Source organism: Panulirus ornatus, chromosome 36 (genome assembly GCF_036320965.1).
Source record: "Panulirus ornatus isolate Po-2019 chromosome 36, ASM3632096v1, whole genome shotgun sequence".
NCBI classification, from domain to species: Eukaryota; Metazoa; Arthropoda; class Malacostraca; order Decapoda; family Palinuridae; genus Panulirus; species Panulirus ornatus.
Genome location: NC_092259.1, coordinates 13,816,113 through 13,839,638, shown reverse-complemented (window position 1 = coordinate 13,839,638; position 23,526 = coordinate 13,816,113). Strand labels below are relative to the sequence as shown.

Genomic DNA, 23,526 nt, shown 5'->3' with positions numbered 1-23,526 from the left:
CTGTATATGATGTTACATATGAAATAGCTTACATAAATCATATCAATCATATCATAGTGAGGTTTTCTAGGTAAAAATAGTTTCACGAATTCTTCAAAGTAATTACTAATTTGCAAGGAAAAGAAAAACATACTGAAGGATTCCAAAGTCTAACTTTGGATGGAAAGATGAAGACATTAAATCAATCAACTCTGGAGTTATCAAACCACATAACAGTATATGTGTGACATCCAGTAGCCTATTGGGTGCTGAGTGAACCAACCATAGGAAGAGGTATGCAGGTACTCAAACAAAAAAAGCGGTTCATCAAAGTCTAAATTGGACTGATTTAGACTAATACTTAAGTCCTGCATGATGTTTTGGTTAGCATTAAGTCTAGGAATAATGAAAAACAAAGTACCTCTTAAGATTAAACCAGAAAAGTGAGCATTCCTTGCAAAGTAAAATGAAGCATGCAGAATAAGTAAGTGCATGAGTAACTACCTACTTGCACAGTACAATGAAGAAGGAGTCCTAAACTTATGGTAACCGCCATCTCCTGAATTTTTTTTATCTTAAAACCAGCAGTGTGCTGTGAAAAAAATCCAAAGGTAACTAAATGCCATGGGTGAGCCCTATGCTACAGCTGAAGCATAAACGATATTGCCTACCCTTTTCCAAGGTACTTCAACTAGTTATAAAATCAAGACATCCAAAAGAATGCATCAATAGTACACTCAATACATGTACATAATGAACTATGCTTATCTTGTGACTGCATTTTCCATTTAAGGATAAAGTCTTTTCAAGTGCAAATTATGACCAACTCATTCTTTCAAATGTTAACTGAATTTCTCATCTTGACAGCTTTAGCATCCCGAAGGTTGAGATCAGTTTACCTTAAACTCTTCTCTCATCCATGATGGATAATTTATGGCTTCTAACCTCTTAATGTAGCTAAGATCTCTTAATTTGGTACCATCTTTGTTGTCTTCCTCTTGATCTTCTCTATTGGTCCTTAGTTCTTTAAATTCATTAACCAAACTTGAAAAGCACATTCTGGTTCTGGCCTAATATACGCATCGGATAATTTGCTGAACACTTCCTTATCTATGTACTTGAATGCAATTCTAATATTTGCTTGGATACAGTCTGCTTCCTTTGATATTCTCTTAAGGTTGAGCTCTAGCAACATATTAGGCAGTGTTGACTCACAAGTTCCTGTCATATACGGATTCCTACTGTAAATCTTCTGCTTATTGCATTTGTACTGAGGCCTTCTTTCACTATGTCCCAACATCATTAATTTACTTTTACTTAGGTGGAATTACTTCATCTTTGGAGTTTGTTTAAGTCCCCTTGTAAGCTAATGCAATCGTCCTAATTCTTTACTTCAGGACCTCAGCATCATCTGCAAAACTTATTTAAGTATGAGTCCAGTCCTGGCAGGTCACTTGCATACATCATTAAGGGCAGTTGCTCAACTTTGGATTTTTTCACAAACCACTGGTTGCATAAGAGAAAATTCAAGAGATGGGGGTTCCATAAGTATAAACTCCCTCCTCCCTGTACTGAATGACAATTATGTTATACAGAGTGGCCTGGGTGGCAGGAGGGTTAAAAGAGAGTGATATGTATGTTGTAAGGACTGACAAGGCAAGCATGAGTGAGTGATATGTATGTTCTAATGACTGGTAAGGGTAACGTGTGAGGTGACAGCGAAGAGTACCAGGATGAGAAAAAGAGGCATCTTACCTCAACACAGCCAATCATGAGGGCAGAATAGGTGCCAGAGTAGTTGTCCAGGAGTTGGAGGATGTACATGCCATGGCGTGTGCACATAGTTAGGCCTATAATACATCCCATCACACATACCACTATGCACATCTTCCTGGGAACAGTTATCAACAAAGGCTCTTTAGTGTGTCTTACCATACCGTGCCTGTCCGGATCTTAGTGATATGTGACTTTAACATTTACTTATTGCTGGCTTGTGTCCCACAGCTGCTATTGGAAAGGGGGTTAATAATATAATCCTATAAACAGGTAATAACACCATTCTTTCATAAAGGAGAGGAATATTAGGTGTGGAAGTTCTACAGAAGCAAAGAATCATTTCTTTTTTAAAAAAAAAAAGATTAATGAGTGTTTATATTCAAAGGTAAAACAGCGCGAGTACACGTTAATCTATCCAAGGTCAATTTGACTTGATTCTCAAGACAAGAAACATGAGCGACCACACTTGGCACTAAAACTTACTTATGATGCCTGCGAAGACCAAAGAAGTCAACGAGACAGGTGATGACAGTCTGGACGATGGTGAACTGGGAGCCAATGCCTAATGTAAGCAGCATCACAAAGAACAGGATAGACCACAGTGGAGAGATAGGAAGGCGAGCCACCGCCTCAGGGTAAGCCACGAAGGCCAGCCCAGCACCTACAAGACATGAACATCACAAAGATAAACTTACTCCTGGTACACACCACAATCATGTAGGCTAGACAATTCATACTCTATTAACATCAAAAGTGGAGCTGGTCCTAACCAAGAACAGTACCTATCACATATTATAACTTTTTCATTTGCAATTCTTTATATCAGTATTAAGTATTGCTGGCTAACAATACCACAGTTATACACTCCAAAATATAAATTAGTATATATATCAATAATTCCAAAGTAAAATTTATTTATCATGCTTTATTGCCGTTTCTGGCGTCAGCGAGAATACCAGAAAACAGACAAAGAATGGCCCAACCACTCAGCAACACACAGACACATTATTTTATATAAATATATATAAATATATATATATATATATATATATATATATATATATATATATATATATATATATATATATATATATATCTGGGGATAGGGGAGAAAGAATACCTCCCACGTATTCCGTGCGTGTCGTAGAAGGCGACTAAAAGGGGAGGGAGCAGGGGGCTGGAAATCCTCCCCTCTCGTTCTTTTTTTGATTTTTACAAAAGAAGGCCCAGTCCTCTGTTCTTAACGCTACCTCGCTGACGCGGGAAATGGCAAATAGTTTGAAAAAAAAATATATATATATTTATCTATTTCATTTTATACTATTCGCCATTTCCCGCATTACCGAGGTAGCGTTAAGAACAGAGGACTGGGCCCTTGAGGGAATATCCTCACCTGGCCCCCTTCTCTGTTCCTTCTTTTGGAAAATTAAAAAAAAAAGAAATGAGAGGGGAGGATTTCCAGCCCCCCCCCCCCCTTCCCTTTTAGTCGCCTTCTACGATACGCAGGGAATGCGTGGGAAGTATTCTTTCTCCCCTATATATGCCCATACACGCATATATACTTGAGCGGAAATGATTATTAACCATCAATGACAGAGGATCTTTTACTCCAGCAACTATTATCCTAGTCCCCCCATGACTAGGAATTTTCTGGAGTTATCACAGATTCCAACTCATATATCTGAAACACAATTATCCCTCGGTAACCCCATACCATGTATATGTCACTGTTATTTGGACTTGCTTATAAGCTACTGTTATCTAACAGTAAACTTGGACTTAAGAATCAATGGTAACCTTAAGGCACCACAGACTCTGTATTCCAACCATCATTATACCCCCGAAATGATATCAGAATAATCTATTCCACATTCACTCTGAGGCATCTATAGAAGCAAAAATACTCATTACACCTAGCCTCATATCCAAGCACATATAAAAAACTGGTGCTTCACTGACCCTGAGCAGCTACTTTTTCAACTGGGACTCCCAGATCATGTGCCATGAAACCAACGATGCCAAAGATGACAAAACCAGACAAGAAACTGGTGAGGCAGTTGGCTGTACTGATGAAGATGGCATCCCTGTGGAGTAGACATTGAGTTAACAGAGCATGAGGTGTGGGATGACAGAGTCAGGAACATGAGACAGGACTGGGAATGGAAGATAACACCTGGGATGGGAAATATATAGTAATGTTATGAGCCTCCCATCCAAGTACATATGTCAAAGTAACTTTCATCACATAAAAACATCAAAGGAAAAAAGTTACCTAAGACAGTTATTAGTAAACTTGTTGTACGAAGCGAGAGTGATGAGGCCTCCCCAGCAGGGCCCTAAGGAGAAGAATATCTGCATGGCTGCATCTGCCCACACCTGCCGTACATGCAACACATCAATATTAGCTGTAAATCTATAAGTAATACAATGAATCATGATAAAAGCAACTTAACAACTCTTGAGGGCTCATACGGGATGATGTCAGTGAGGTACACAAGCCAAGAATTCTGAGGTCTGTAAACATTACTATGGTTGACTAAAATATAGGAACTTCTCTGAGAATGGAGCTGTGCAAGTACTAGTGAGCCTAAAACTTAAATATGATAAGAACTCCTCTGACAACAAAGGTACACATACAATCTTGTGTAACCGAAACATGAAAAGAAATCCACAGAAAACAAAGGTAAGCAACCAGTGGTATGTCAGTGACTGAGAACAAAGAAGTACCACCACAAGAGATTATCAACACTCACCCTGGCAGTAAGGAGCTTGTGCCACTGTGGGGTGACATAGAAGGAGATGCCATTGTAATAACCAGGAAGGGTAACAGCCCGGGCAAAGAGGATGATGAGCACCGTATAAGGAAAGAGCGCTGTGAAGTACACCGCCTGTTAAGAAGGAACACTTCAGTTTCACTCTGATATATTTGTAGGTATGTACTGTTTAAAACAGCATGTTCTATAGGCTTTGTTTAACATGCTATAAAGTTTGGTATGAGTGACTCACTCTGTAAACTGGCTCTGCTATTTACTATTTAACATTCGTTGTTTATATCATATGCTGAGAAAATGGATACTTTCTTTAACATACTTCATTTAAGTTATTTGGAAACTTAAGACGATATAATGATTAATTTTAAGGAATCACTGTTATCATGTTTCAATGACTAGCTTAGATGTTCTGCTGTGTTTGATGTTTTAAAATACCCCTGTGATGAGGTCACTGTTAAGACACAGGTAACTTAATGAACATTAACACTCAAGATTCTCAGTCTATCAGACAAATATAACAACCAATGATAAAGAGAGAGACAAGCAAGGCCACATCACAATGATAATATGTTACTCATTATCTACAGACTTTTAAATATAACACATGCTGATTACAACTAATCATAAGTACCAAACAGACATAAGAGAGGGTATATATTACATCAGAAACCAAATTATGAAAATCATTAGTTTTTTCTAGCTGCTTTGATTTTAAGTAATAGAAAACATCAATGTAAGCTTTCAATTACATCAATCTACGGATTCAAATCAAATGGCTGAGAATGATGGGCTCTGGTGTTAGTGCATTATACATGACAACTAAGGAGTGGATGTCAGTAAATAAATGTTGTTTCTTCCTCTGTTCCCGGAGCAACCTCACTAATGCAAGAAATGGTGAACAAGTGTAAAAAACAGTCATCATTATGAAGAAAATAATAATAATAATAACAATAACAATAATAACAACAACAACAACAATAATAATAATAATAATAATAATAATAATAATAATAATAATAATAATAATGGGTAGCTGGAAATCTACCCTTCCTGTATTACTTTCCAAAACAAGGAACAGAGCAAGGAGCCAAGTCATCTGTTCTTGATGCTACCTCACTTATGCAGGAAATGGCATGCAAGTATGAAAAAAAAAATGTGATAATAATAATGTCATCACCAATGCCAATGGTTCACAAAGAACACAAGCCAAAGGCTGAAAACAGACAATACATATATTCATTATACTTAATCGCCGTCTCCCGTATTAGCGAGGCAGCGCAAGGAAACAGACAAGGAATGACCCAACCCACCCATATACATGTGTATATACATAGATGCCCACACACGCACATAAGTAAGTGTAGTAATAAAAAGAGTGTGGTTGAGAGAGCAGAAGAGGGTATATTGAAATGGTTTGGTCACATGGAGAGAATGTGAGGAAAGATTGACAAAGAGGATATGTGTCAGGGGTGGAGGAAACGAGAAATGGGAGACCAAATTGGAGGTGGAAGGATGGAGTGAAGATTTTGAGCTATCGGGGCCTGAACATACAGGAGGGTGAAAGGTGTGGAAGGAATAGAGTGAATTGGAACAATTTGGCATACCGGGGTCAATGTGCTGTCAATGGATTGAACCAGGGCATGTGAAGCGTCTGGGGTAAACCATGGAAAGTTTTGTGGGGCCTGGATGTGGAAAGGGAGCTGTGGTTTCGGTGCATTACACATGACGGCTAGAGACTGAGTGTGAACGAATGTGGCCTTTGTTGTCTTTTCCTAGCGCTACCTCGCACACACACGGGGGGAAAATGGGTGCCATTTCATGTGTGGCAGGGTGGTGGCGGGAATGGATGAAGGTAGCATATGTGAATATGTACAGGTGTATATATGTATATGTGTTTTTTTTTTTATGCTATTCGTCATTTCCCCCGTTAGCGAGGTCGCGTCAAGAACAGAGGACCGGACCATTGAGGGAATATCCTCACCTGGCCCCACCTCTCCGTTCCTTCTTTTGGGAAATTAAAAAAACTAGAGGGGAGGATTTCCAGCCCCCCGCTCCCTTCCTTTTAGTCGCCTTTTCTGACACGCATGGAATACGTGGGAAGTATTCTTTCTCCCCTATCCCCTGTGTATGTATATATATGTATACGTTGAAATGCATAGGTAGGTATATGTACGTGTGTGGGCGTTTATGTATATACATGTATACGTATGTGTGTGGGTTGGGCCATTCTTCGTATGTTTCCTTGTGCTACTTCACTAACGCGGGAGACAGCGACAAATTATAAGTGAATAAATAAATCATATATATATATATATATATATATATATATATATATATATATATAAAGAAACTAGAGCTTTGTTGGAAGCTGGTTCGGTAGGCATGTAATTAGCATGGCAGACTTACCTTACCCATGCTGGAGACTCCCCTAAAGAGTCCCAAAAAGACCACAACCCACGAGAGGATGAGACAGAGACAAAGGCGCCATTGAAGGGTGTGGCCTTCGTCGTCATGGAAGCCCTCAGAGATGGACAACATGAAGTTACTGTGAGGGAGTAGATTGAGCTTATCATTAGTGAAGCTATGTCCTCCTATCTATCTATCTATAACTCTGATGCCTGTACAAATCGGACCTCCCTCATGGGGGTGGCCACAGCAATATACTCTCCATAACTAGTGAACTCCTTTCTCATGAACATTCTGACACCAATGTACCTCTACCTTCTACATAAACGTTCTGACACTAATTTCTCTCCCAGAATAACCAAAACTCACTCCCTAACTTATCAAAGCATTGTCATGTATATACTAACTGGAAGAACTCATCAGCGGGAAGCTTTGTCGCCTGGGCAGTCTCATTCAGCGCCTGCCACTGGCTGGGCGACACCTCAGACTCAAAAAAGCAGGTTCCATTGAGTGCCATGATACCATCATGACCTGTACAGTTCTTGGTGTCAAACCTGCAGGAAAGGTAAGTCAAACCATTACACTGGAATCACACAGATAGGATCACAAGAGGTCATAGTAGTGCAAAGTTGAAAAATATTGGATCTTTTGGTCCAAAGGCACAGGAAACACTTGTGGACTGGTACTGGTAGGTTTGATGTAAACGTCATACTGCATCTCATTTTCCTAATCAACAGAATAAAAGCATTTATCAGTATACAACTCCCATCTGTGGATGGATACGTAAGTTGTCTTATATCTTAGTTATAGTCTTCTTGTGAAGGGAACCCAACTGCACAGGATAAGGTAGTTAGTTGAGGATGGGTCAACATGTAGAGCCTCAAGGAGGTATAGCAGACATTACCTGCGGCAGGCAGCAGTGTTCCACCAATGGTCACAAGACTGCCATGGTAGCTCAGCAGTGAAGGAGGAGAAGAGGTAGAAGAAGGCCCAGGCAATGATGACGTTGTAGTAGAGGGCAATCATGAAGGCAATGATGAACATGCCCACTCCAACTCCCTGGAAGAGAGGCACAACCTTCCAGATGGTGATGGGGCCTTCCCGCCCAAACTGACCCAAACTCAGCTCGAAGAAGAAGAGTGGTAAGCCAGTAATGGACAGCATAAGCACGTATGGGATCAGGAAGGCTCCTGCAGAACAAGAATACAATTACCTGTATGTATGAGGGAGCTGAAAAGGGTGTATTGAAATGGACTGGAGAAATAGAGATGAGTGAGGAAAGGTCGACTAAGAGGGTATGAGGGGTGAGTTTGAATGAAGAAAAATTGGAGGAAGTGAACTGTTTTGGATATCGAGGAGTGGACATGACAGCAAATGGAACCATGAAAGTGAAAGTGAGTCATAGGGTGGGTGATTGGGCAAAAGTTCTGGGAACACTGAAGAATGTGTGGAAAGAGAGATCATTATGTGGGTATGTTTGAACAGTTTCATGTGGATGCAAAACATAGGCTTTATATGATTTTGTGCAGAGGACGGTGGAGGTGTTGGATATGAAATGTTTGAGGACAATAAGGGGTGTGAGGTGGTTTGACCAAGTTATCAATGAAAGGGAAAGAGTGAGGTGTGGTAATAAAAGAGTGTGGCTGAGAAAGCTGAAGAGGATGTATAGAAAAAATTCAGACATATGCATAGAATGAGGAAAGGTTAACAAAAAAGATATGTATCAGAAGTGGAGGGACCATGTTGAAGGGAAAGAACAAAATAGAGTCGGAACAGAACTTTCCATGGTTTACCCCAGATGTTTCACATGCCATGGTTCAATCCATTGACAGCACGTCGACCCCGGTATACAACATCGTTCCAATTCACTCTATTCCTTACACACCTTTCCTGCATGTTCAGGCCCCGATCGCTCAAAATCTTTTCCACTCGATCCTTCCACTTCCAATTTGGTCTCCCACTTCTCGTTCCCTCCACCTCTGACACATATATCCTCTTTGTCAATCTTTCCTCACTCATTCTCTCCATGTGACCAAACCATTTCAATACAACCTCTTCTGCTCTCTCAAACACACTCTTTCTATTACCACACATCTCTCTTACCCTTTCATTACTTACTCGATCAAACCACCTCACACCACATATTGTCCTCAAACATCTCATTTCCAACACATCCGCCCTCCTCCACACACCCCTATCTATAGCTCACGCCTCGCAACCATATAACATTGTTGGAACCACTATTCCTTTAAACATACCCATTTTTGCTTTCCGAGATAATGTTCTCGACTTCCACACATTCTTCAAGGCTTCCAGGATTTTCGCCCCCTCCCCCACCCTATGATCCACTTCCGCTTCCATGGTTCCATTCGCTGCCATATCCACTCCCAGATATCTAAAATACTTCACTTCCTCCAGTTTTTCTCCATTCAAACTTATATATATATACATATATATATATATATATATATATATATATATATATATATATATATATATATATATATATATGTCTGGGGATAGGGGAGAAAGAATACTTCCCACGTATTCCCTGCGTGTCATAGAAGGCGACTAAAAAAGGATGGAGCGGGGGGGTTGGAAATCCTCCCCTCACACGTTTTTAACTTTACAAAAGAAGGGAGAGAGAAAGAGGCCAAGTGAGGATATTCCAACAATGTTATGTGGCTGTGAGGCATGGAGGTATATTACTCCTGGAGGTGTTGTGTGTATGTGATGCACGGGCTATAAATCAGAATGTGAGAACGTATAGATCGTGAATATGTTGGAAATGAAATGTGCAAGTACAATGTGTTGCACTGTGCTGCATCCCTTATATTTCCCCTTTTTCCCAATCCCTACGTACACCTTGCACGGTCCTAAATCCACTCTTACCTCCTCCATTACGGTAGCACAGGTAGGGAAAGCGCCAAATGTTGCCGAGACCAACGGCAAAGGAGAGGCAGGATAGGATGAACTCGATCTTGCTGCCCCATTCCTGACGACCGTCACCCGTGATGCTAATACTCTTGTCGTCATCCGCATGGTTCACAGTGATCCGGATCTCCTTGGCATCAGCTTCAAGCTCCTCATTTTGCTGCTGACGACAAAGGAGCCACATTATGAAGGAAGACAAATTAGGCGGAAAGAGGCAAATTAAGGAAGAAAAGAGGTACATTAAGGATGAACGGGTGTGGAGATTACCAAGAGAGAAAAGATGGGCAAATTAAGGAGGAAAAAAGGTACATTAAGCAAAGAGAGAGAGAGAGAGAGAGAGAGAGAGAGAGAGAGAGAGAGAGAGAGAGAGAGAGAGAGAGAGAGACTTAATGTTGAAGGGAGGTAGATTAAGGGAGAAAGGAGGTAAATTAAGGCAAGAGGGAAGTAAATCAAAAGAGGTAGGAACGAGGCAGACTAAGGAGGGTGGAAAAAGGCAGATTAAGGAGGGAGAAAGGCAGATTATGGATGGAGTGAGGGAGGTTACATCAAAGAAGGAGTAAGGAGTCATTATAATGAAGGAGGGAGAGAAATAAATAAGAATGGAGGATAATAATAGAACTGGTAATCGATGTAGTGAGTTGTGGGTTAGAAATAACTGGCCAAGGGACACTGTATGAGTGATATCCTGGTTAAGGGACACTGTGTGGATACATATACTGGTTCATGGACACTGAACGGTAGATATACTGACTGGGGGACACAGAATGGTAGAGATACACTAATCTGGATACAAAGTATGGTAGAAATACTAGATTATGATTCCTAATACATATGTGCTTACTACAGTAGTCGTTTTGTTTAGCAAACTGCTCATATGATATTATATACATTCAATGTTCCTTGTTTATGGCAGGTGGTAAACAGTGAAGAAAAAAGTCAACGTGAATAACACCTCATATAATTTCTAGCTACTTTTTACCCTCTCTGTTTGATTATATGTATATATCATACTTTGTCGCTGTCTCCCGCGTTAGCAAGGTAGCGCAAGGAAACAGACGAAAGAATGGCCCAACTCACCCACGTACACATGTATATACATAACTTCCACACACGCACATATACATACCTATAAATTTCAACGTATACATTTATACACATGTACATAATTCATACTTGCTGCCTTTATTCATTCCCGTCGCCACCCCGCCACATGAAATGACAACCCCCTCGCCCCGCATGTGCGCGAGGTAGCGCTAGGAAAAGACAACAAAGGTCACATTCGTTCACACTCTGTTTCTAGCTGTCATGCATAATGCACCGAAACCACAGCTCCCTTTCCACATCAAGGCCCAACAAAGTAAGATGTTAATTAACTCTACACGAATGATGCCTTTTAAGTGTATCAGTTTCCCTGCCCAAGCCAACTGGGTAATGTTCTGTCGGTCAAGGCAGAAAAAAACAACTAATTTGCTGTCAAAAGTTCTCATTAGATGATGCCATGTGACACAGCCTTGCTACGATGTCAGAACCAACTCTCATAACTTCCCTGTTGGTCAGGGGTCTACGTACGACACGCACATACTGTCGTCCAAAACGTGACCCTCAAACTCAAGCAGGGCTGAGCCTCACGGTATGACCGATATGATGGCTTGACCGACATCCTCAAGGGTCATACCTTTGCGCTCAAGATGTTGGCCAACACGAGATATATGGAAAAATATTCCCATAAGTGATATAGACCTGTAATGTGCATCAAACCAATCACAGCGCTAATGGAACGATATAGTGACGTACTCTCAACCAATGAGCGTAAGCTTGTCATAAAACACACGTATGTCATTTGAATTAAAAAGATAATAAATTCTTTGTTGACAAAGTCATGTATATAAACCAATAATTATCTCTTTGTTCATAATTAATCCAATTTCTATGAAAGAGTTCAGGTGTTCCTCCGGACTTTTCTAAAGGCTCCTGCAGCCCGAGGCTGCGCTACTTTAAATACAGATTCCTTTGGAATGAGAAGTTCTTTGACGAGGCTGTGCTCCCAGTGAAACAGCTTCACTAAAGGTGACTTTTCACTGGCAGTGTAACCTCGAGCAGGTGGAGTCCAAATACACTAATCACTGATTGCATATTACACAATATTTGTTGTGTATTATGTAGAGTGTGGGAAGTCACGTTCCGTTTCGTAACTATGAAACAACAACATTATTGGACATTAGATCCTTAAGCACGACGGCATGACCTCTGAGCACAAAAGTGTGACCCTTGATCACAATGCTATGAACCTCAGAACAAAGGTACGACCATTGTGCACAATGACTTGACTTTTGACTCTACGTACCTTAATGGTTGAGGCAACAGCCTGGCACCAACGTGACGAAAGATAACCAAGTGAGGTAGTGTGTACTTCCACACACTTACATGTATCATGGTGATGAAGGTGCCACTGGAGACACATTCTGGTGGGTGAGAGGCTTCAGCTAGTTGACTATGTGATTATTATGTTATGGGGAGAGAGTTTTACACTCATGTTGCCCAGTCTCTTAACCTTTCATGTATGTACCATACCTTTACTGCTATATGGCAACACTGTGTGTGTGTGTGTGTGTGTGTGTGTGTGTGTGTGTGTGTGTGTGTGTGTGTGTGTGTGTGTGTGTGTGTTCAGGACAGAGTCTGTACTGCCAGACAGGCATGTGCTAATAAAGTTGACAATCATGTGAAACTCTGGAGAAGGGATAAGTTTTAAAGGAAACTTGTATTTCTGTATGTTCTACCACTGAAGAGCAAGACGGAAGTTCTACCACCTTGTACAGCAAGACCAAAGTTCTACCACAGTGTACAGTAAGACACGAAAGTTATACCATAGTGTACAGCAGGACACAGAAGTTCTACACAGTATGTACACCAAGGCAGGAAAATTCTACCACAGTGTACATCGATTCAGGGAAGCTCACCACAGTGAACAGCGACGCAAGGTAGGTCTACCATAGCGTACAGCAAGGTAGGGAAGTTCTACCACAATATACAACAAGGCAGGGAAGTTCTACCACAATGTACAACAAGGCAGGGAAGTTCTACCACAATATACAACATGGCGGGGAAGTTCTACCAGTGTAGAGCAAGGCAGGGAAGTTTTACTGCAGTGAACAGCGAGACAGAAAAGTTCTACCACAGCATACAGTAAGGCAGAGACGTTCTACCACAGTGTAAAGCAAGGCAGGGAAGTTCCACCGCATTGCAAAAAGAGGCAGGGAAGTTCTACCACAGTACACGGAAGCAGGGAAGGTCCTCATGTCATGGTGAGGGCGTGTGCACCTCTGTGCTCAGAGCACGTAACATCCTATTCATGATGGGTGGCCGCGTCGAAGGGGAGTGCTGTTACGTCCACGGAGGTCTGCTCTTACTATCATGTTCCACAGTTGTGGCTCCGGCAGGGAGAGGTCCCTGACCTTCACCACTACGAGTAAGTACTGCAATGCCCTGGTTGCAGTAGGTCAGTGCATATCCAACACCGGCATCACCGTCTTCCAGGTTGAACGTTTAGGGTTACGTCACCAGGTGGTCTGGTTGCTACGGTGACCGATGTGTTTACAAACATGGCCTCGTCCCGGTCTCCGGTCTGGCCCTCGGCCACACCCCGGGTGATGGTGCTCACCCCCGCCAGACCAGGGTGACCCCTGACCAGTGTGACCTCGCTATCTGACCTCAAGGAAGAGGGCACAACTGACGACCCTGATAAACATTACAAAACTCTACGGACACAGTAGAACTTATTTCACTCTCAGACCTTAAACTCTGACCTTGGCCTGAGGTATACAGTTCGGCCATGATACGTTAGGGCCAGGCACGGTAATTGACGACCTCCATCACCATTGAATCAAGGAGTACAGACAGACAGACAGACAGACTGAAGTAACCACACAACCTCGCCAAGAACATCACATGATCGGTAAAACTGCGAGAAAATTACTTTTTTAACGCATTCAAATTATCTATCTATTAGTAATACACACGATGACAGTAACAGCTGATGCAGACAGCGTATCAAAGGAATTCACTCTTTCTTTACATGACTATACAACACAGGGATAATCTACCAACAGTATCAAAGGGATTAAATGACATCGTGTTTCACTGAGGGCCACTCCCACGTAAATACGAGAAGTGGAGGTAAATGTTATAATGCAGGTGCAGACTGATTGTCCCGGATGTGTCAGGTCCACTGAGGAAAGTATGAGTGTCCAGTGCAGGGAGTAGGAAGAGGCATGTCCCCTGTACCGTATGTTAAACCGTCCACTTGACATCCACTCCAGCATCACCAGTGGCTCCTGCTGGACCTTATCTGCAGACCACACTGTCCCAAGTTTGAGACACCGTTAGTGTATGAATGAGAATTTCTGCGTCTTCTTGAGAGATGATAATATAACAAACACTATCTATGTGTACGTTAAAAGTCCTGTATTTGTACGACCACGAGACAGGATACAGAAAGTGTGATATAAGCTTCTCTGTCGTTGCTGAATGGATGTAAGCGTTTGTGTTTAAGTGCTAGTAATAATACTATTACAACCATTACTATTACTCATAATAATAATAATAATAGTAATATAGATAACAATAATCATAACAATGATATTAGTAATAATAACGATTAATACACTTGCTCACATCGTACTTAGCTGTCCTTCCCGCCTTTGCCAGACAGACAGCAGAAAAAGTCCTCACTTTTCACACAGCCAACCTGGAGCTGTCCGTACTGTCACTGCACAACAGCCAACCCCACCACCCACACACCACACTATGGTTAATCTTCACCCTTCATGGGTCACCTGGCTCAGTCTGTCAACAACACGTCGCTCCGCATAAACGACACCGATCCAATCAACTTCATCCAACGTGCGCCTCTCATCCCATGAACGTTGACACCCCTATACCGTAAAGCCTCCTTCATTCTGTCCTTCCATCTCCTTCTCGATCTCCTCAATCCCCTTTCTTCCCTCCATGTCTGACACATGTCCATCACAGTCTATCACTCTCCCGTCTCGTGTGTGTGTGTGTGTGTGTGTGTGTGTGTGTGTGTGAACCATTCGGTCAGCTCTCTTAATCAGCGAGCCCTTACTGCCGCCACACCTCTCCCTCTGTTGCTGCAGCATTGATCATGTGATTATAACCCGCCACGCGACACCAATACTCTCCTGAGGTCTTTCATCGTGAACGCCTCCATCCACTTCCACTGTCTGACATTCAGAATGTAAGACTCGTTTTCATAAGACTTTCAGGACTACTACACCTCCAATACACCAGTCTTTGCCCTGACACACTCTGACCTCCCCTCCTCCCACACTATGACACATTTCGGCGCCCAGGGATCCATCTGCTGTCACCACTCCCAGCACTACACTTCCTACATACTGAAACTTATCTTCAAACCACCCTCTCTCCTCCTGCTGCAGCTTACGACCCTGACTGATATTGTTCACATCAACCTCCAGTCGTCTTCTCCTGTCATGATGCACTCAGTAAATTTCAAAACCAGCTTCCGAGGTTTCTGGGATCTGGCTGGAGAGCCGTGTACTTACAAACCAGCGACCTGATTCACTTTCCACGTGCCCTCATCCCAAGTATATTGCACGCCAGCCGTGGTGACATCACAGCTTTCACGCAGCCTCATCCCAATCGAGATCCATTTGTGCCTCCCTGCTCGCACCCATGCCTTACCCCCACCCTCACCCAGGAAGGAACACAACGTATTCGCCGCACCTTCCAAAAGCAATCTGTGTTATCCCTATCAGACGCCATTTCCACATCCATAAATGCCAAACAGGATCCCACTCTTGCTCACAACCAGTTTTGATTCACACAGTATGATAAAGTGGGGATATCAACCTAGAGGTAGCATGACTGTTGGTCACGTCTTGTGTGTATGTGGTCTACACACCAGACGATCCGCACGTCAATGCACGTGAAACATCACGCAGACCCCAGCTGGGGGGGGGGGCCTCCCGGCAGCAAGCAGCACATGAAGGATGACTGCCTGCCTGCTACAGGCAACAATCAATACGGTGAACCCTGCTTGACGTGGGTTAAGGGGGGGGGGGGGGGTGGCCACACACTAGATCTAACCAGTGATGACCGGTCTTCTCTTGGGGGGGGGGGACTACACCGCAGAGGAGGACCCACCAAACTCCCCCAGACGATGACTTACGTACGAGCACGTGTACGTGAGTGCACGAGTGCGTGAATCCGATACGTGCGAGCACGTGCACGTACGTGAATCATACGGACGAGCACGTGAGTGCACACGTGCTTGAATTCGATACGTACGAGCACGTGCACGTACGTGAATCATTACGGACGAGCACGTGTACGTGAGTGTACACGTACGTGAATCCGATACGTACAGCCGTCACAGGCCTGGTTGAGCCTGCGCAGGGTATCAGTCATGCTTGGCCGGTTGACGAACATCTACGTAGATACACAACCATGTAAACACATCCACATTTATATGACATGGTTATGGATTTGATCGACCATGGAAGAGAGAAAAGTAAGAGGAGGTTTGACAACAAATTTGAAATTCCTAATCTAACGGATTTATTTTCATTTTGGTCAATCTTATTTGCCAACTAGATTTTCCGCTGAATTTAGTTAAATTTCCTTATCGTTACTCAGAGTGGGGCAAGCATACATCTTCCAAGATAAATCATCTTAAGATAATTGTTACCTCTTAAGTTTTCTGTTTACATATCTTGACAACATTTCGTGTGGCACTCAAACTGTGACAACTTCAGTGTCACCAAGTCAGTCCCTTTCAGCCACGTCAGCTCTCGTGAAGAATCTATGAATAACATGCAAGTGCACGGTGATCAACTGTCGTCTTAAGACGTCCCCCCTTAAAGCCAATACGATCGTAGACAACCATCAACCGTGACAGACACCAAGAACCATACGTACCTACACCAGTCTCATCTCTCCTCATCTCAGTACAAAGTTCACCTTCGGCTTTATTTTCATGTTTCTTGTGATTGTGTGTCACTATCGTACCTCCTCCTCCCTGGGCCACACACCAAATGCTGTACCTCTCCATCCGTTCACCTTCCCCTGGTCCCACCTTCACAAACCCTCCCATGCCTTAACTAATCCCCACAGTTTCCTCATACTCGTCTAGTCGTGAATTTCTTTTCCTCAACTCCTCACAGTCTCTGTTCCTCATACCCTCCCTCCCTCCCTCCAGTGTGGCCGGGATCAATATCTGCTGGGGAGGGATCCCTCAGCCCCTCCGAGGAACTCCAGGTTCCACAGTCTCCGGGGAACCTCCACGTGAACTCCCCCGGTTCCTCTGGTGGCGAGCCTGGCACCGTATCATCACTCCCACCTCACACGGACTCAACAACCAGCTCAGGCAGTATGTGCCTCCAGGAATCGGCTCGTAAAAAGCTCAGGAGGCAATGGCTTCCTTGTCTTGACACACACGACCCCACACTAAGCCACAACCTCAGGAAAGTGACTCTCGGTCTTGATGTCCACAACAAGCTAAGGAGGCAAGTGCTTCTTTGAACCCCATCATACAATCATCCCTAACTGCGCCTCAGATCCACATGGGGTCGCCTTTCCACCCTGTTATTCCCTGGCTTCATCATTCTTATCTCCTCAACTGTTCCTCGCACTTTTCTGAATTCTTACCTGGTCACTTCTCGAAGGAAAGTCAGCACATACCAAAACGGAGTAGATTCAAGCATTCGCACTGAACACTTCGGCATCCTACTCCAGATTAGCCACGGACAGAGGAAGACGACTCATGTACTCTCAACTAGATTGCACCGAACTACGCATCTCTATTACGCCGCCCGTACGTTCTACACTAGCTATAATACGCCGTCCGTACGCTCTATTAATTCAAAATACTTAGGTTCCAGTTACAAGCTTTTCAAGATCACAGAGGAATTTGCTGGAAGTGTCTCAATGTTCATGACACTAAGCCACAACACAAGCCACACAGGGAAGGGACGTGCATCTCCCACACTTGCTATCATTCGTCTGAGCTTTCTGACCTTACTAACTGACTCTGTCGACTTTACAGATAACTTTCTTCAACGATTCTGAACTCGGGATCTACGATGACCTCAGAAGACCCATAGTTATATACATATCCAGGCCACATACCAGTGACTCAGTTTATCTAGTATACCACACATGGGACTGTGGAATTACATCTATACCACACATGGAACTGTGGCAGTACATCTATACCACACTAAAGTGACTGTGGCAGTACATCCATACCACACAAGAGCGACAGTGTCAGTACATCTATGCCATACAACAGTAACTGTCAGTACATCTGCCGTATACTTGTGACTCAGTATATCAACCACGAGTCCTGAGTTGTTTTGTTTGTTGTTATTACGAGACGTGGTACTGGCAAAACGCCTGTCATAGTTTCTTCCGCGTTTGAAGAAACGACACCTGAAGACGTACATTTCATAAGAAAAGGGGGAAACAAGAGAGAGGGATGGCAGTTCTTTAGCCATGTTGTTCGAGGACCAAAGGAGACATCATAACTGGCACTCCTCATGTGGCTGGTCCCCGGACAAAGTCTTGGGAAGCAGCGGCCACTCGTGTATAGCGAGTCCAAGCCTTAGTGGCCCAGATGTATGGAGGAAGCTGACGACAGAAGCCACCGAAATAATGCGGTAGAGAAAAGCAGAGGAAAGGTCAGAGAGAGAGAGAGAGAGAGAGAGAGAGAGAGAGAGAGAGAGAGAGAGAGAGAGAGAGAGAGAGAGAGAGAGAGAGAGAGAGACAATCATTCCATACAGAACTCTCTGTTCTGGGGGAATCACAGCCCTGTATGCATGACATTACTGCAGCACGGCAGCCGTTTAATACCAACACTGCTTATGTGGGGTTCACAGGAAGGATTGCATGATATTGATTATGCTAACGTGCTCAGATGGGTAGGGGGTGGACGTGCTCAGATGGGTAGGGGTGGACGTGCTCAGATGGGTAGGGGTGGACGTGCTCAGATGGGTAGGGGTGGACGTGCTCAGATGGGTAGGGGTGGACGTGCTCAGATGGGTAGGGGGTGGACGTGCTCAGATGGGTAGGGGTGGACGTGCTCAGATGGGTAGGGGGTGGACGTGCTCACATGGGCAGGGGGGGACGTGCTCAGATGGGTAGGGGTGGACGTGCTCAGATGGGTAGGGGGTGGACGTGCTCAGATGGGTAGGGGTGGACGTGCTCAGATGGGTAGGGGTGGACGTGCTCAGATGGGTAGGGGGTGGACGTGCTCAGATGGGTAGGGGTGGACGTGCTCAGATGGGTAGGGGTGGACGTGCTCAGATGGGTAGGGGGTGGACTTGCCCAGATGGAGTGACAGGAGTGAGAGTGTGGTCGCAGTACCAGGGTGAGGGACAAATTCTAGAGGTATAGTGAGCAGGAAGGTTACTGTGAGGCAAGAGAGAGGTAGTACGGTATGCTGGGAGGAGGGAGGGCGGTCGTGACGGTGTGCATCACACACACATCACTCCACATCGTTACGAGGGGAAATGAGAGGTCCTCACCTCCCCACCAGAACCTACCCACGTCTTGTGTGGTAATAATGTCGCATCCGTCACACATACGTAACGCCGGCATGTCTAGCAAAAGCTATGTAGAGCAGACTGCTTGTCAGCATGAGCGTCGTCAGCTAAATGCCCTTTCCCGGCCCGTGGCCGTCGTCAGCTCATACCATCCTCCATCCAATGTCGTCAGCAAGAGCGTCGTCAGCTAAACAGTGAACGAACAAAGGCAGCGCTCGCGCCACCGATGATGTGGCAAGTTAAACCCTTCATAAGAGATCATTAAACCTCGCTCCGCCCGGCCATATGACTACTGAAACCTGGAGGAAACAAGAATGCAACTCAACTCATAAGAAAGAAAATGGATGTGGGATCTCCAGGACGCAAGGAGACGAGGGAGAGGATCGCAACATCCGTACGACATTTTTAAGAACAAGAGTCGTTCATCCTAGGTAGGATACGAGTCTATGGCCAGGGACGCTGCTGGGGACCTTCATGGGATACATGCTTTGCGACAGGGACATACACACAAGCCATACCGTCACAAAACGACGCAAATAATATACTGTTTCGGTTACTCGCGCCATACAGGATAGCAAGGACATGAAAGTGTCAATACTTTAAACAAACGTTCCGTTTAGAATTAGGATCATCAGTCCTCTGTTCATGAGTGACATTAGAGGATCAAGTCCATCCTGACGCTGGACGAGAGGCGCACCGACTTAACCTGCCTGACCACCACTGCTGCTCACCTGTACTACACAAATGAACACTGACTGTGACGTGAAGGTCAGCAAGGTCATACTTACACCAGCCAGGTCATTTGTACGCCTCACTGGGCACTTGACTGCACCAAAAAGAGAGAGAGATATCAGCAGTTCGAATATGATGAACCAACTAGTACATCCTTCATACTATCTTTAGATAATGGAAAGAGAGAGAGAGAGAGAGAGAGAGAGAGAGAGAGAGAGAGAGAGAGAGAGAGAGAGAGAGAGAGAGAGAGAGAGAGAATACAGATGATAACACCTCCTCAATAAGAAGGACCGAACAAAAGCTGTGCCAGATTTGCTGTGGGTCAAATTTACCCCTTGTACGTACCAGTGATTTATGGAAACATTTACGATCAATATTGTAATCCCACAAAGTACAAGATTCCCTGCTACATCTCTGTGATGGGACCTCTAATGACTGAACTATCCTTCCACAAACATGTAAACCGTCATGTAGTTCAGGCAGGATGAGACGGTCGCACCCGAGCCTTGGTTGGCTTGCGACCGTTACATCCTCCTCCCAGGGGTGGGCAACGACGACACGACTGCTTCTACGCGAGATGCGGCTCATGCCCGCGAGATGGCGTCCAGGTAGGCCCATCCCTCCATGATCTACATTATGGATGTGAACTACGGAAGGGACGGCTCTACATCTTGCTCTCTCTAACCTCGTTATACAGGTGACCTCGTGCGGCGTATTACTGGTGACAACTGTGTTGATTGTTATTAAACACACACACACACACACACACATACACTCACACACACACGCATACATACACACACACACACACACACACACACACATACATGCACACACACACACACGGCGCGCACAGCAGAGATGCAAGAGGAAAGGTCATACTCACGCCATCGTGGCTATGGGGATCCAGCAAAGGTCACTATTCCCGCTGTGGTCGATAAATACATGGACATAAGGGAGGAAGAAGGTACGCGAGTGTACAAGAGACCAGCAAGAACTACGTTCCTTCAGGCGTCATGAAAATATAAGACCAGATCTTGGGATTCAGCAGGTTGTGGCAGACAGACAGCGGGAGGAAACATACCCTTAATCGGATAGGGAGGGCAAGACGGCCCTCATCGGGTGGGGAGGTAGGGATGGAAGGAGGCAGAACATGGCGACATGGCCTGTCGTCGCGGTAGACCCAAACGACCCTACGCAGACACTATGGCGACCTCCCACTTGCTGCTGCCCCACCACACCAGAACACCGCTCCTACCACACTACCACAACCTTAACCATGTATCAACACAGCATCACCACCGCCGCCTCGCCATCACCAGCGGATCTGAACCAGTGTTTGCCCACACAACCACCATAAACACCAACACCTCGCAATGCAGGTCAGCCATCTTAGTTCTCCTTGTGGCGGGTTGTGACGGGCCTGCCCGAGCCACAGTCTGCGTGGTTTCTCCCTGAAGTAATACAGGAACTTTCCGGGTTAAGATAATGATCGTCGGGGAGAAAACAATAACTGAGAGCACATATTGGCACACATCTTTCCCCGAGATATGACCTCTGGCTACGACCCTTCAAGCATGAATGAACGACCCTCGGGTATGATGACCAGCCCTCCGTCATGACTTTCAAGGGGGGCACTTCAGAGGCCGGGTCATCAGGTCGTGGCGTCGTGCTCAAGATGTTATGGGTCTGTGATTAACAGTCGACGTCGTGTCTTCGTCTGGTTTGTGTTTCACGCACGGCAGGTCCGAGTTCCGTTGGGTCGTGCTTCACGCATGAGAGAGTTTGGCCGGTACTTTACTCACGCATAACAAAGGTCGAAGCTTCGCTCAGCTTCCTGGCAACACCGGAGGTGGAGTACACTTCCCCGCATGATTCAAGGGGATGTGTTGCGCTGCCAATAGTAACCTAAACTACCCTATTTCTGTCATTCCCGTGGGTCTTACACAACACTACAGTACCGACAGTACCCGGGAGGTAACGACCCTTCACCTGACGCTCATTAGATGTGGATTTCTCGGCCATTCACAGCAAGATTTTCCACCTGACGCAGGTGATACAGTGGTACTCCAAATCATTGATTAGCAGTTGCTCCACCTGATGCTGGGAAACGGAACTCCTAATCAGTGATTAGCAGATCCTGTAACTCAGTGTTTACAGACATGCGTCTGGGCAGCCATTTCCCCTACATTTTGTTTACTGGTCCTGTTTACTGACGTGAGCACCAGTAAACAGGGCCCAACGGACACGTAAACAATATACTCCTGGTGTAACCATGTCTGCAACACACTATACTATCTAATTTTTCTAACACTTGACATCATCTACTATGCATGATCATCATTACTTAGTATGCATTATGTCACTGTTTTCGTATACCTGATATACAAGTATAAATCGTACCTAACTACTGAAACATAATAGCAAAACAATACAGGACGGTTCTACTGTATCGCATTCAACCTGAGTCTGATTGTGAAATCCCCTGGGGGTCCTTATAAAACCCCCTGTGGTCCCTACGGAGGCCATTTGAAAAGGTGACGTGCGCTGCGAGTTCGAGAATAAACGGCACGGATCAATATACGTCTGTCCCGCTACTAGTGAGGGAAAGAGAGGGAGAGTGAGAGGGGAGACGTGTGTGCGTTTGTGTGTTTATTATACATGTTTCTTGAGAAGGTCAGTGTCTACGGTGCCACCTTCTGCAGGCCCAGTCAATGGCGAGGCACAACGCAGGACACCTTCACAGCCAATCAATAAGGAGACGTAACGAGGGACGACAGTGACATGACGTTGTGAGACCTGCCCTCCCACATACGCTACTGCCGGATTGCATACACGTTCTAATTATAGACAACACGTGTTACACTCCCCATCAAGTACGTATGCGTGACACATGCAACCAGTTGACCCATGAGTGCGTGCAGACTGCGTGAACACGATGCATGTGTCGGTGTGAGGGGAGAGCGTGGGAGAAGTGCGTGGGTTTAGAGCACAGATAAGAAGATGGCGGTCCATTGTCATGGGAGCCACTGTTGTCACCGCGGTGGTGGAAGGTATGATTATGGTGCTCACGGTGGGAGGAAGGTGTGCTTACCGTGCTCACGATGCGGGGAGGACGCATTATCATATACCCACATACGGTCAAGAGGGACACAGTAAGGGGAGCCCCGAATGTGGCATACAGAGCAAGTGGAGGGAAAAGGCTTAAAGCTATTCCCCTTAGGTTTGTGATGAGTCCATATGATACCAGCATCTCCTAGCCATGGAGGAGCCTCTGCCACTGTGGACGTGGTCAGTGTGGTGCTGGATGTTACAGTTCTCACTGTGATAATGGTTGTGTTGGTGAC

At 44.7% G+C, this 23,526-nt stretch overlaps 1 protein-coding gene across 5 annotated transcripts in view; it reads right to left on the bottom strand.

Annotated features, from left to right (window-relative positions):
- The window catches only part of LOC139760388 (sodium-dependent proline transporter-like), a 54,960-nt gene that overhangs the window by 10,114 nt on the left and 21,320 nt on the right, over nt 1-23,526 (bottom strand). For 3 of the 5 annotated variants that reach the window (XM_071683508.1, XM_071683509.1, XM_071683507.1), the window contains 9 exons: nt 9,825-10,026; nt 7,837-8,122; nt 7,340-7,486; nt 6,933-7,071; nt 4,509-4,643; nt 4,028-4,131; nt 3,715-3,839; nt 2,239-2,416; nt 1,735-1,870 (listed from right to left, as the gene is read on the bottom strand). In XM_071683508.1, coding sequence (XP_071539609.1) covers nt 1,735-1,870; nt 2,239-2,416; nt 3,715-3,839; nt 4,028-4,131; nt 4,509-4,643; nt 6,933-7,071; nt 7,340-7,486; nt 7,837-8,122; nt 9,825-10,026 — 1,452 coding nt within the window. Of the gene's footprint in view, nt 1-1,734; nt 1,871-2,238; nt 2,417-3,714; nt 3,840-4,027; nt 4,132-4,508; nt 4,644-6,932; nt 7,072-7,339; nt 7,487-7,836; nt 8,123-9,824; nt 10,030-23,526 lie in introns of all 5 variants that reach the window. The other 2 variants (XM_071683505.1, XM_071683506.1) reach the window with 1 other exon arrangement.